This window comes from Bos taurus, chromosome 12 (assembly GCF_002263795.3).
Source record: "Bos taurus isolate L1 Dominette 01449 registration number 42190680 breed Hereford chromosome 12, ARS-UCD2.0, whole genome shotgun sequence".
Classification (NCBI taxonomy): Eukaryota; Metazoa; Chordata; class Mammalia; order Artiodactyla; family Bovidae; genus Bos; species Bos taurus.
Window position 1 is genome coordinate 33121530 of NC_037339.1, and position 13563 is coordinate 33135092.

The 13563-nt window shown below is 39.0% G+C and overlaps 1 protein-coding gene across 3 annotated transcripts in view; it reads right to left on the reverse strand.

Annotated features, from left to right (window-relative positions):
- Positions 1-13563, reverse strand: part of CDK8 (cyclin dependent kinase 8) — a 73050-nt gene that overhangs the window by 40432 nt on the left and 19055 nt on the right. For all 3 annotated transcript variants that reach the window (XM_025000080.2, XM_025000078.2, XM_025000077.2), the window contains exon 2: positions 8068-8143. In XM_025000080.2, the coding sequence (XP_024855848.1) occupies positions 8068-8143 (76 nt within the window). The remainder of the gene's footprint in view (positions 1-8067; positions 8144-13563) is intronic.

Below are 13563 nucleotides of genomic sequence, written 5' to 3' on the forward strand. Positions count from 1 at the left end.
ATATATCAAAATTTCATTGCTTTTTATGGCTGGGTACGTTCCATTCCATATATACACATTTTGCTTATTCATTCATCAGCTAACAGTCACTGGTTATTTCCACATTTTGGCTACTGTGAATAATGCTGCTATGAACGCTGGTGTATGAGTACTCAAATTCCTCCTTTCAGTTCTTTGAGTAAATACCTAGGAGGGGAACGGCGAGATCATATGATGACTCTATGTTTAACTTTTCCAGGAACCACCAAACTGGTTTTCACAGTAGTTTCACCGTTTACATTCCCATCAGCAATGTGTTGAGAGTTCCAATTTCTCCACACCCTCATCAACGTTTATTTACCTTCTACAATTTTTTTTATAATAGCCACGTCCTAATAGGTATGATGTGGTATCTGCTGTGGCTTTGATTTGCACTCCCGAATGACTCATGGTGTTAAGTATCTTTTCATGTGCTTATTGGTATATCTTCCTTGGAGAAATGTCTATTCAAGTCTTTATCGTAATGTCTATTCAAGTCCACTGCCTATTTTTGAACTGGGTTTTTTGATGTTGTTATTGAGTTGTATTTCCTTATATAGTGTAGACATTAATCCTTTAGCAGTATATGATTTACAAATATTTTCTTCCATTCCACTAGTTGTCTATGTTTTGACATCACACAACAATACACTTAAATCTGTAGTTTGTAATTCTTTGAAAAACTACCTATAGTTGTCCCTCAATATCAGAGGGGGTCTGATTCCAGGACTCCCCAATATCCCACCCCACGTGGGTACCCAAATCCCCCAGTGCTCAAGTTCCTTATGTAGAATGGTACAATATCTGCATATAACCTATGCACATCCTCCCATATACTTAAAATCATCTTTAGATTACTTAAAATATCTAATACAATGTAAATACTACACAAATAGTTGCTGGAGCATGGTAGATTCAAATTTTGCTTTTTGGAACTTTCTGGAAATTTCTTCCCCCAAATATTTCCTACTTGCAGTTGGTTGAATCCATGGATACAAAGGGACAACTGTAACAGCAACATAAGAAAACACAACAAAACAACATTCATCACCACTGAATACCAGATGAGAATTAAGATCTGTAATTCTGTGAGATACAGTACCTATTTTCCTAGGTATTTACATTACAAAGTAAAGTTGATTAAAATTTTATAAATGTTTCATAAAATAATAAAGAGCTTGTACAAACAGAAACAACCAAGTAGAACACACTTTCAAGGGCTTATTAACCCTTGTCATCTCCTAGAAGGACATTCTTCTATTTAAAACCTTGTATCTCCTTATTTTATCTCCGTTTAGCAACCCAAGTGGTCCTAATAATCCATCAGCATTCCCCCTCCACCAAGCAAAAACAAATAAAACAGCAACAATAAGAAAAAACTTCTCATGAAGCCTGATATTCTGTCTTTATCAGTTAGAAATGATTTACACCGTGCCCTGCAAATGTGTTCCAAAGACATGACAGATCTGTGAGAAAGTCAAGGTCTTAGAACTTAGGACTTCAATATCTTTTATAAGAATACTGTCACCAAAACAGGTATCAAGTAAATGTAATGTTAATAATGTATTAGGGGCTCTGAAATGAATTCACAAAACAAAGACTACGAATGGACTATATATGAAGTCATTTATATGAACAATTATTCTTTGGAAAATGATTATTCTATTTAGGAACAAGATTAAATTCAAGTTATATATTTCTACTTTTAGAACAAAACTTCAAACTTACGAAACTCTAGAGATTAAATACAAATTCTCTGAAACTTAAGCCCAATATCTAGAACTATTTGCTAATTAACAAACAAGGCCAAGAATCTGATGCAGGAAAGCCGGGACTCTGGGGTCACTAGGGACCAGTCGGCTGGCTGGAGGAGGGGACCTAGCGCTAAGTTCATCTCAGTTCTGGGTCAGTGTTTTCTCCATTACCTCACAACTGGAACACACTTCTCAGCTGGGCAGCGATTTCAAATCCTCTCTGGAAACCATCAGGGTGGAAATTATAACAAACAAACTCCAAAGCTTTGGCAAAAGCTCTCTCAAATTATTAGAAACCTACATATAAGTAGGTTATTCTCAGGTGTCGCCTGAATCTCACCTTTTTAGTTACTGTACTAAAAAGAAAACAGCAGCAACCATTTTACTGAGCTCTTCCCAGGTGCCAAGAATGGGACCAAGTATGTGACATGCACTATCTCACTCCATCATGAATTACCCTATGAAATATTTATACTGCTTCTGTTTTACAAAGAGGAAATGGTGGTGTAAGGAGATTAAATAATTTGCTCAAGGTCACATTCATAAGTAGTGGTTAGAATCAGGATTTAAATGCTTTCAAAGTTAATTAATTTCTAAAATACAAATCCAACACCCTGTGGTCTAATACCAACACCTCCTAAGACCAAGCCCCCAGAGGCAGTAATTCTTCATCCAGAGACACAGATATTTTAAATATATACTAGGCTGTGAACTGGACAGTGGCAGGTACTGTGTTTTGATTATCACGGAACTGCTAGTTTCAAGCACACTGCCTGGTACTTGAAAGGTATTCATTAAACACCTGGTGAATATATGAATAACTGAATTCATGAATAAACAAAATGTATCAGCTAAAGGCATCGTCAACACACCCTTTGGCTTCTGAACTGTGGACTAACATCAATGCTTTCATCAAAAAAATCAATTCACTTCTATTTTTAAGAAAATCCATCTAATTGGTCAAATATTAAGTCTTTGAGGGCAATGATTTTACTAGTGAGTAAGTATGATTATTATAGTAGTAATAAAAGTGTTACGGACTTAACTGAGTTTGTGTTTGCAAATTCTTGTGTTGAAACCCTAATCCCGGGGCCCTCAGAATGATTCTATTTGGAGATAAGACCCTGAAAGAGGCAATAAAAGTAAAATGAGGTCAGTAGGATGGGCCCTAATCGAATCAGAATGATGACCTTATAAGAAAAGGAGATTAGAACGCAGAGAAAGATGACCTCATGAAGAGGCCACAAGAGGGTGGCCGTTTGCAAACCAAGGAGAGGTCTCACAGGAAACCAACTGTGCAGGCACCCTCCACCACTAAGAAAACAAGGTTCTGGGTTGTTGAAGTCCCCCAGTCTGTAGCATTCTGTTGTGGCAGCCTGGGCAAACTAGTACAGTAAATAGCTATCACTACTGAGTACGTACAACACGCTCTCCTGGGAGCTGGGTCACTGAGGGATTGGAGCTGGCTGGAGCTGAGTCTCTGTGAGGAGCTGCCTCTAAGTAAATATTTACACTCACGCACTTCCAGGGAGCTGCACTACATTTAGCAGGGCTCATTTACCCAACACCTGCCACACACCAGGCCCTGTGGTAGGTGCTACACAAGGTTCTGGGATATAAAATGTGCTGAGACCTTCCACAGAAGTCCTCTGGCAGCAGATAAATTCAAGTGGGCAGGCCATCTGCACACTGTGGCTGCCGCAGTGATGACTGGCATCTACTGAGGAGCCAACAGGCACCCAGAGCTCACCGTGCCCTAAGAAGTGACCAACGCTCCTCATGCACAGAAACCCTATGATACACCACTGCTCTCATTTTACAAAGAGGAAACTAAAACAGGGAAATCAGGTAACCTGAACCTGCTTTGGGTCCTACAAGCCAGGTAAGTGGTAAAGCCAGGGTAACAAGTGAAGTGAAAGTCTCTCAGTCATGTCCGACTCTGCAACCCCGTGGACTATACAGTCCATGGAATTCTCCAGGCCAGAATACTGGAGTGGGTAGCCATTCCCTTCTTCAGGGGATCTTCCCAACCCAGGGATCGAACCCAGGTCTCCTGCACTGCAGGCGGATTCTTTACCAACTGAGCTATGAGGGAAGTCCAAAGCCAAGATAAGAGCCTGGGTAATCTGGGTAGGGTCTTAACCACTCTCTGTAACCCTGTGAGGCACTGAGCTATGAGAGGAACAAGGAGACCAGTTGTGGGGGAAAAAACTAGTAATCAACAATAAACTATCTGGAAAGCCTCACATATTTAAAAATTAAACCATATATTTCTAAATAACCCATGAATAAAAGAAAAAACTCACAAAGAAAATGGAAATTGTACTATGTGATGATAATAATACAATGTGACAAAATTTCTCAAGAAAAAAATGAAGAAAAACATAGCTTAGGGGCAAACTTATAGTCTTCATTGCCTTATTAGAAAACAATAGTTTTTTAAAATATCAATGACCTAATGGTCCACCTTAAGAAGATAAGAAAAGCAGGCCAAAAATAAGTAGAAGAGATAATAAAGTTTAAAAGCAAAAATCAATGACACAGAGAACACAAATTACCAAGTCCACAATGAAACAGGGACACCACTATAGAAGCTACATTTATGAAAGACAGTAAGACAATATTCTTAACCTTGTGCCAGTAAATTCAATAACTTAAACAAAATGAAAAATTACATAAAAAATACAACTTAAACACAAAATGCTAAATGTGAAAATATATGGTTTGTGAATTCTGTCAAGCATCTGAGGAAAAATAACTGCCAACTGCACGGAAACTATCAGAATACAGAGGATGAAGAAAGGCTGCCTGACTTGCTCTGTGAGGACAGCACAACTTCAATACCGAAGACAAAGGCAGTACAAGAATGATCATCATAGACTAACATTCTTCAGAAGACCTAACACTCCTTAACAGCACACTGGTAAATCAAATCAAGTGATATATATAATCAAGCAGGGATTATTTCAAAACTGTAAAATTGGATAAATATTAGGAAAGTAATCAATGCAGTCAGCCAATATAACAGTAAGAGGAAAAACTATACAGTCATTCTGTATACAGAACTATACAGAAGAACTATACAGTCATTTCAGGACATGTGAAAAAAGCATTTGACAAAATTCATTACCATTTACAAAAAAAAAAGGGGAACTTCCTAAAGCTTGGCTGATGGTATCTGTAAAAAGCCTATAGCTAGCATTTAACTTGATGGTGAAACAGTGAAAACACTTTCCCCCAAGAGTGGGAACAAGCAGTAAGATGCTGGCTCTTACCACCATCCAACATCTTCTGAGAAGTTCTAGCCAATGCAATAGGAAAGGAGAAAAATAAAAGCATACAGACAGAAAGAAGTAAAACTATTCCCATTTACAGATGACATAATTATTTATGTAGGAAATTCCAAGATATCACCAAACCTACCAGTGAATTTAGAAATATAATTTATATAATATATAGCATTTTAGGGCTTTCATTGTGATTCAGTGGTAAAGAACCCACCTGCCAATGCAGGAGGTATGGGTTTGATCCCTGGCCTGATTCAGTGGTAAAGAACCCGCCTGCCAATGCAGGAGGTATGGGTTTGATCCCTTGCCTGGGAAGATCCCACATGCCACAGAGCAATTAAACTCGTGCACCACAACTACAGAGCCTGTGCTCTAGAACCCGAGAGACACAACTCCTGAGCTCACGTGATGCAACTGCTGAAGCCTGTGTGCCCTAGAGCCTGTGCTCCGCAACAACGGAAGCCACCGATTAAGAAGCCCATACACCGCAACTAGAGAAAAGTCCACGCAGCGACGAAGACCCAGCACAACCGAAAAGAAAAAAAATTAGGACGAAGGAAATACTCAGAAAAGATATACATAAGTAAGTGGGTAAATCAGGTAAATCTAAATAAATTTGATTTAAAAAAACTTATAACATTAAAAAAATCAATCCTAAGTACAGAAGCAAAGAAGTAGAAAATATTTTAAAATAATACATACATAGTACAGAAAACATAAAATCCTTAGGAATGAATTTAACAACTATGTAAAGCCTCCACACTAAAAAACTATAAAACGTTGTTGACAGAAATTTTTTAAAAACCTTAAAAATGGAAAATATACCTTCTTAAGATTCATGGCTTGGAAGTTTAAGTATTATTAAGATATCAGTTCTCCCTGAACTGATGTAAACCATAATCTCAGCAGGCATTTTTTAGAAATAAAAATGACTAACCAGTTCAACAATGTACATGCTAATTCAGAGAACCTACAATAGCCCAAACAATCCTGAATCAAAAGAATAAAGCTGGTGGCATTATACCACCTCACTTCAAGTCTTGATGTGTGTGATGCAGAGTGATCTGGAATCAGCCATGGAGAGACAAAGAGATCAATGGAACAGAATAGAGCCCAGAAATAGTCCAACACTTACAGTCATTTCATTTTTTACAAATATGTCAAAGGAATTCAATGGGAAAGAGTCTTTTCCAAAAATGATGCTACAATTGTACATTCGCATGGAGAGAGGGGAGGAGACATTCAAGCATTACATCAGACTACAAATAGAAATGAAGTGAACAGATCACAGACTTACAATAAAAGCTAAAATTGCAAGGCTTTAGAAGAAAACAAAGGGAAATATCTTCACAATCAGCAAACAGACGAAGATGTCTTCAGCCAGACACAGAAAACAAGTCATAAAAGGAAAAAACTAGCAAATAAGACATTATCAAAATTAAAAATTTCTGCTCACCTTAGGTAGAAGAACCACTATCAAGTACAATAAAAATAAGGAGTATTCCTTACTGTGCTTAACTGCATTTACAATTATCAACACAGATAAAAAGCTAAGAATGTTTCTGAAATGAATGGAGTGTTGATTTAAAAACTTTTTGTTGATGAATAATAAAGACAGAGGAAAGCACATGAATGGTAAGTGCACAGCTCAGTGAGTTTTCACACGTGAAACCCACATGACCAGACCCAGGGCAAAACCAAGAAACAGAACATCACTAGATCCTGAAAGCTCCCTTGTCTGTCCTTCTGCTCCCTCTCTGCCTCTCCGAAGGTCATCACTATCCTGATGTCCAGCATCACTCACCATATTGCAATGGATTTTAATTCTTTACAACTGACTGGAACACAGAGAATAGTAGAAGTTGCAGAACTGACAGTTAATGAACAGATATCTTACCTCAAGATTCAAGAGTATGAGAATTTTATCAATGAAATGAAATACAGTTTTCATTACAGCATACCTTTGGTTAAGAACGCCCTCCATCTCACTCCTATTCTTCCCTTGTGGGGATAATACTTACATGGCCTCCAAAATCTGAAACCCTCCTCGATCCTCTAGTTATGTATATATACCCTTTTCCCAGTCACTTCTATCACAGTGCCTGTTATATTGTTCCTGTAAGAGTTATGAGTCTCCTTTCTCATCAGTGTGTAAACACTTAAGGCCAGGGTTCTTGACTTTTCTAAGTTTCTATACTTTAACTTGGTCTAGTTGCTGTCAACATGATACAAAATAATTGACTATTAGTTGAAAACCCAATGGTATAGAAGCTGTTAAATGAGTAAAATTATTTAAATTAATACCTCCAGGCCATAACAGCCTATATCTGTAGAAAGAGGGCTGAAAGCAATACAAGTGAAGACTATTATAATACATATTTTAGAATACTCTGACTAGAGACTGAAAAGATAAGTCTGGACCCATAGTTTCCCAATGGTAAAAACTGAAGTAAAAGCTCACTTTAAATGTATGAATAATTATTTGGTAATGCATTAACATGAATATTTTCCTTTGGAATCAAAATGAGATTTTAATTACCATGTGGCAATGATATACTTCCAAAAAAGGGGGTACATAATTTTACATATGCAAAAGAATAGACAGAAACAATGAAAATCAAATAATCTCATTTTAAGTTCGTAAGTAATGGCAATAATTTCATCTTATTAAAATAGAAACATGAATTTTATATGAATTAACTTATAATAAATACTTTTATTACACACAATGAAATAAGAATAACTGGATCCTTATCTATTTAGTGACTTTTTTTGGAAAATATATCTATTTATATAAACAACTGAGACTTAATCCCAAATCAATTAATTTATATAGCAATTTTTGCTAGAACTACATACCATCTTTACACTTTTCTATAAATAGTTGATATGAAAAATACTTCTCAACTTTCAATTAATGTGTGTTTGTGACAAATACAATTCATAGACTTATATAATTGATACGCATAAGTCAGTTGATAATGATGATAAAAAAGAGCTTCACTTACTGCTATTTCTCTACATGCCGACATAGAGATCCCGGTTCCTTCTATTTGTTTTAAAGCATAGTCTTTATCATCTTTCCTGTGAAAACAAAGTGATTTTAATATATAAATAAATCTAAATGTACATTCATTTTAATATATATAAAGAAATAGGAATCACATACACTTTGACACCCTTCATATATAATCACATAATTTCACATAGGAAAAACTTTTTAGATAATCCAGCACAATCACATTATTTGATGAGGGAAGTTATAGTCAAAGGAATAAAAAGACCTGTTCAAGGCTCTATGCTTATTTGCACAGGAGAAAGAAGATTCCAAAATGAAGCTCCTGACTTCCACCAAGTAAGGTTCTTTCTGCTTTAATATGTGTACGCTTCCCTATGTGTGTGTACATGTGTGTACATGTACACAATGCATATAAAGTGAAACTTGCTTTCTTAAAACCCACTCAGATATTAAGGGGTCAAAAAAGTTAAGAAATGAATGCATCTCTCATGAAGTACAAAATGGTTATGATTTAAAACATGTTGTAGTTCATATCCCCAGATACCTTCAAAGAGATTCACTCAGTTTGTGTTTGCTGAGCAGTCACTGTCTCCAGAACTGGGGATTGACTGGGGTTCCCACCTCTGTGGTGGAGCTTTCCGTGTGTACCGGCGGTGAGAGGTAACTAACCGACCCACCACAGGATATGTGCTAAGGCGCAACCCGCAGAGGTGACCCAAAAGTCACGCTGTGGAGACCCAAGCCAAGTCTCCTCAGCGGAAATCCCAACTAACCAAGGCCTGAAAGACAGTCCTCAGACCTTCTGGACTCAGGACCCTTTTTCTCTCTTGGGTGTCAATGAAGACCCTGAAGAGGTTCTATCAATATTAACCCTCTTAGCATTTAAAAATGGGAACTGTTAAAAACACAGCCCACAAAAGCACATACCCACTAGCCATCAGAGCAACGGCATCATCACCTGCCTCGTCACCTTTGAGAAAAACCCACTGTACACTCATGAGAATCAGAGTGAGGAAAAGCAAAGAATACAGCACTATTGTGAAAATAGTGTTGACCCTGCAGATCCTCTGAAAGGATTCTGGGGACACCTAGGGCTTCCCAGATCACACTCTGAGAACTGTGCTGTGTTAAAAGGGAAACAGTGTGCCTTGTCACCTGAAGGCAGGGAAAAGCATTTGAAAAACAGTCACATTAAATAACTGGAGATGAAGCTGGCGATATAATTAGGAACCAGATCATACAAGTCTTTTTACTCCAAGAACAAGAGGAGGTGCTCCATTCAAGATTTTTAAACAGGAGAATAGCAATCCTCCTTTGGGGAAAACATCTTTGCCTACCCTTTTTGAATGCTAGGGAGGTGTGTGTTGGGGGTGGGGGTGGGGGGGAGAAGGACAGGAGGCTGAGAGATCAGTTAAGTCAACAGTGTAAGAATGACTCAGGTGAGAGGTGATGCTGGCTGCTGCAGAGGAGATGGCTGGAGCCACGTGAGGCAGCACTGCAGCCCACAGCATAGAATCCTGGGGGTGAGAAAGGAGGAGTCGTCATCTGCCTCAGGGAACAAGCTAACAGCATCATTCACAGGAGGTCAGAGGGAACAGGAAGATGAGCGCTCCGCCGTGTGCAGGCTGAGTCTGATACTTGTGAGACACCTACGTGGGAGTGCCAAGCTGAAGAGACCCGTCCAAAGAGAAAGCTGAAGATATTAGAGTATACATACCATCATCCAAGTCAGGAGAGTACATGAGGGGAGATCAGAGACTAGGAATAGCAAGAAAAAGAATTTCAGAAATGGGCAGAATAGTAAACAGTATCCAAAGCTGCAGAGAAGCCTAGTAAGGTGAGGACTGAGCAGCGTCCACTGAATTTAGCAATGATGAAGTCACCGAGGGATGCTGGACTAGGCAAAAATAGCTGCGGTGACGCAGCAGCAGAGTCTACACTGCAGAAGGCTGAGCAATGACTTGGGCATTAAGTCAACTGAGACGCAGGTGATTCTTTGAAGGTGATAAAATAAGGCAGCAGCTGGAGTAGTACACAGATTAAACATTTCTTAAGATGTAACAGACTCGAGTATGTTAAGTACTGAGAGGAAGAGCCCAGAGAAAAGGAAATGAGAGGGGAAAAGGAGAAAAGCAGACTGAAATGGTGGGGGGTGGGGGGGGGGACTAGATTGCAAGCGAGGTCAAATGCTTCTCCATCATATCACTAACAGGAAGACCAAGGAGGATACAGGTGCAGAGGGGTGGGTTCAGAGGCAAAAGCCAGGGAGTTCTCATTCTGATGGCTTTCATATTTTTCCGATGTTGGAAATGAGATCAAATACTAACAGAAAGGGCAGGGTGATAGAGCTGGGGTTCTGAAAAGACCGAAGGTTTGACTGAACAAAGGGGTAACTCCTTAGAAAATCAATTAATTTTATTTAACACTTTATTATTTTAAATTATTAAGTTTGCTTGGCTTTATCTTTGCTTACATATTTACACCTTATCTTTAGTTGCAAAAACAAATCCCAATGACATTATCTTTCTGAAAAGAGATTTGTTTTATGACAATCAGATCTACAAGTACTTTCTAGCAAAGCACACAAATGGGCACACATTATATTAAAAATACATTACGAATATCTATACTTAACGTTCACCAAGTTGGAATGATGTCTGAAAACTTAAAGGGGGCATTAAAGAGAGTGACACAAAAACAAAATGAAATTGGGATCAGAATAAATCCACCAAGGATTAGACAGTTCATGTGCAAGCTACTAATTTAAACAGATGGTCAACCCAGGAGTGTGACAGGTTGTTATATCTACTGCTGAGGATGACTTCCTAAACTAGAGCCCTCTGTGGAGAGAATGAGCAGTGGGGAAAGAAAAAAACCAAAGACTAACTCATTCACCCCCCCCTTAACAATGACCTCTGGACTTTCTCTTCTTTAAAAACCGCCTTGTGAAAATTTCTTCAAAATGAACTAAAAATTTTGAATCTGCAATCATTTCTCTCCCTCACCCCAAGTAGTTACATGTTTTATCTTTTTAAAAAGTTATAAGAAAGAAAGGTAAATGGGAGAATACTTTAAAAAAAAAAAAAACACCTTAAAAGATGTGTGATTATCAAAAAGGCAACAACCTCTTAAAACTCACCTAATTACCATCATAATATAACAGTACTTGGTGATGTGTGGAGCACACTTCTTTAACCACAAAGGCAGACTAGAGAGGAAAAGGAGTCCCAATCTAGTCGTAGTAGTCAGACTATCAATAATAACTGCAGTATAGGGTTCTATATAAAGTACTATAAACACAGGGGATGTTCAGCTATACCTTGAAGGGTCGAAGGAAAGCTTCTACAAGAGTATACTTAAGCAGAATGTCTTAAGACTAAAGAAGCTTGTCAGGAAAGGAAAGAGGGGCTGGGGAAAGAAATGAGTAGTTACATGAGACATCCTAGGAAGGCGGAACAGCATGAACAAAAATACGGAGGCACAGGCAGGGTCTGGCTGCTTGGAGAAGAGCAAAATGAGCAGCAGCTGCGTAAAATCATGGAACCACGCGGACAGCCCCGAGGTCTGCCTGCTTTCAGAGGCGGGGTGGGAGCAGAACTTTCACGTCAGCTGTCTCCAAAGGGTGCAGAGTATGTGTGCCTCACCTCAAGGAGTGTACAAAACAAATGAGGACGACAAGAGAAAATTATTACATTTAAAGATAAGCAAACAAAGCTAGAGAAAGTGTGTCATGTGACATGAACAAAAAGAGGAGGGTACAGCCACGATGAACACTCGCCTTTAACAGATGAGGGGGGCGGGTAAGTTAATGGCTGCAAAGGAGTGCTTACAAAAATGAGCAGTGTTCTGGTAAAACAGAGTACTGAACACACATATCTAACTTGACTCCCCTCCTACACCCTACTAAAACTATGGAAAAGGCACAAACTTATAAGAAGATGGCATATAAATTTGGCAACTAGAACAAAAGTGGACAAACAGTAACGGATGACAAGATCAAAAAAAACCAAAGAAGCTGATAGAAAGCTGAGCACCACCTGGATTTTCAGAGTCAAATCCTCAAAGCTGAGACCTGAGAAGACAATAGCCCTCTGGAAGCAGAGCTGGCTAGGCAGAAGATAAACTGAGGACAGAGCCTAAGAAACAGCAGTAAAACACAGAGAAATGCGAAAGAAAAACAGAGAATATCAGAGAACCAGTCCAGGGAATCCAAATAATTAGGAGTTTCAAAAAAAAAAAGAACAGAAAAGAGAGGCAGAAAACTTACAAAGTAATTCAAGAAAACTCTAGCAACTGAAGGACAGGATTTGTAACACTGCAAGGGTTCAATGAGTTCCCATCACAAATGAAAGCCCACCCACATCAAGACACAATATTTAGGTATTTCAGAAAAGTGGAGACAAGCGGCAGATTTTACAAGCGTCCAGTGAAGATGGGTAATGGGCCACCTAAAAAGGATCAATGTTATTCAGCCACGAGAAAGAAGGAAATCCTGCCACTTGTGATGACTTGGATTACGTGTGGATCTTGAAGACACTATGCTGCTGCTGCTGCTGCTAAGTCGCTTCAGTCGTGTCCAACTCTGTGCGACCCCAGAGATGGCAGCCCACCAGGCTCCCCCATCCCTGGGATTCTCCAGGGAAGAACACTGGAGTGGGTTGCCACTGCCTTCTCCAATGCATGAAATTGAAAAGTGAAAGTGAAGTCGCTCAGTCGTGTCCAACTCCTAGCGACCCATGGACTGCAGCCTACCACGCTCCTCCACCCATGGGATTTGCCAGACAAGAGTACTGGAGTGGGTTGCCACTGCCTTCTCCAGACACTATGCTAGGTGAGATAAATCAGACAGAGAATATCATTTACATGTGCAGTCTCCTGTAAATAGAGAAAGCAGAAGAGCAGTTACCAGGGGTTCAGGGACTGGGGAGGTATTGTTTAAGGGTAAAACTTGCAACCAGCAGATAAAAAAAATCCTGGAGATCTATGCACAGCACAGTGTACTATAAACTTCAAAGTTGCTAAGAGACTATATCTTAATTATTTCCATCACAAAAAAAGAAATTATGTGATGTAATAATTCTGGTTAACACAATAATTTTCCAGAGCTGTTCAACCTTATCACTGATGTAAACAACTATCTTCCCTTGCCAGATACTTAACCAGCTCTACATGCTCTCAGATTAGGTGTTTGGCTATTTCTGAAGCAACATTAGGGAAAGACTGCACTTGAGCTCCCATGGAAATGGCCTTGCCATGTTCTGCAGTAAAACTCTTTGGATCCACAGCTCTCAGTAACAATGACAGACCACTTCCTCAAATTACTGGAAGACTGTCCAGCTAGAGACCCCAAATTGAGGATTCCTAAGAATCATCCAGAAGACAATCTCAGAATAAGAAAATTATTCTGAGATTAATTTTCTACCCGAGACCTTTAGATCAAGTGGCCTGAGAGAGACAGCTTCCACCCTCAGCAATTACAGAACAA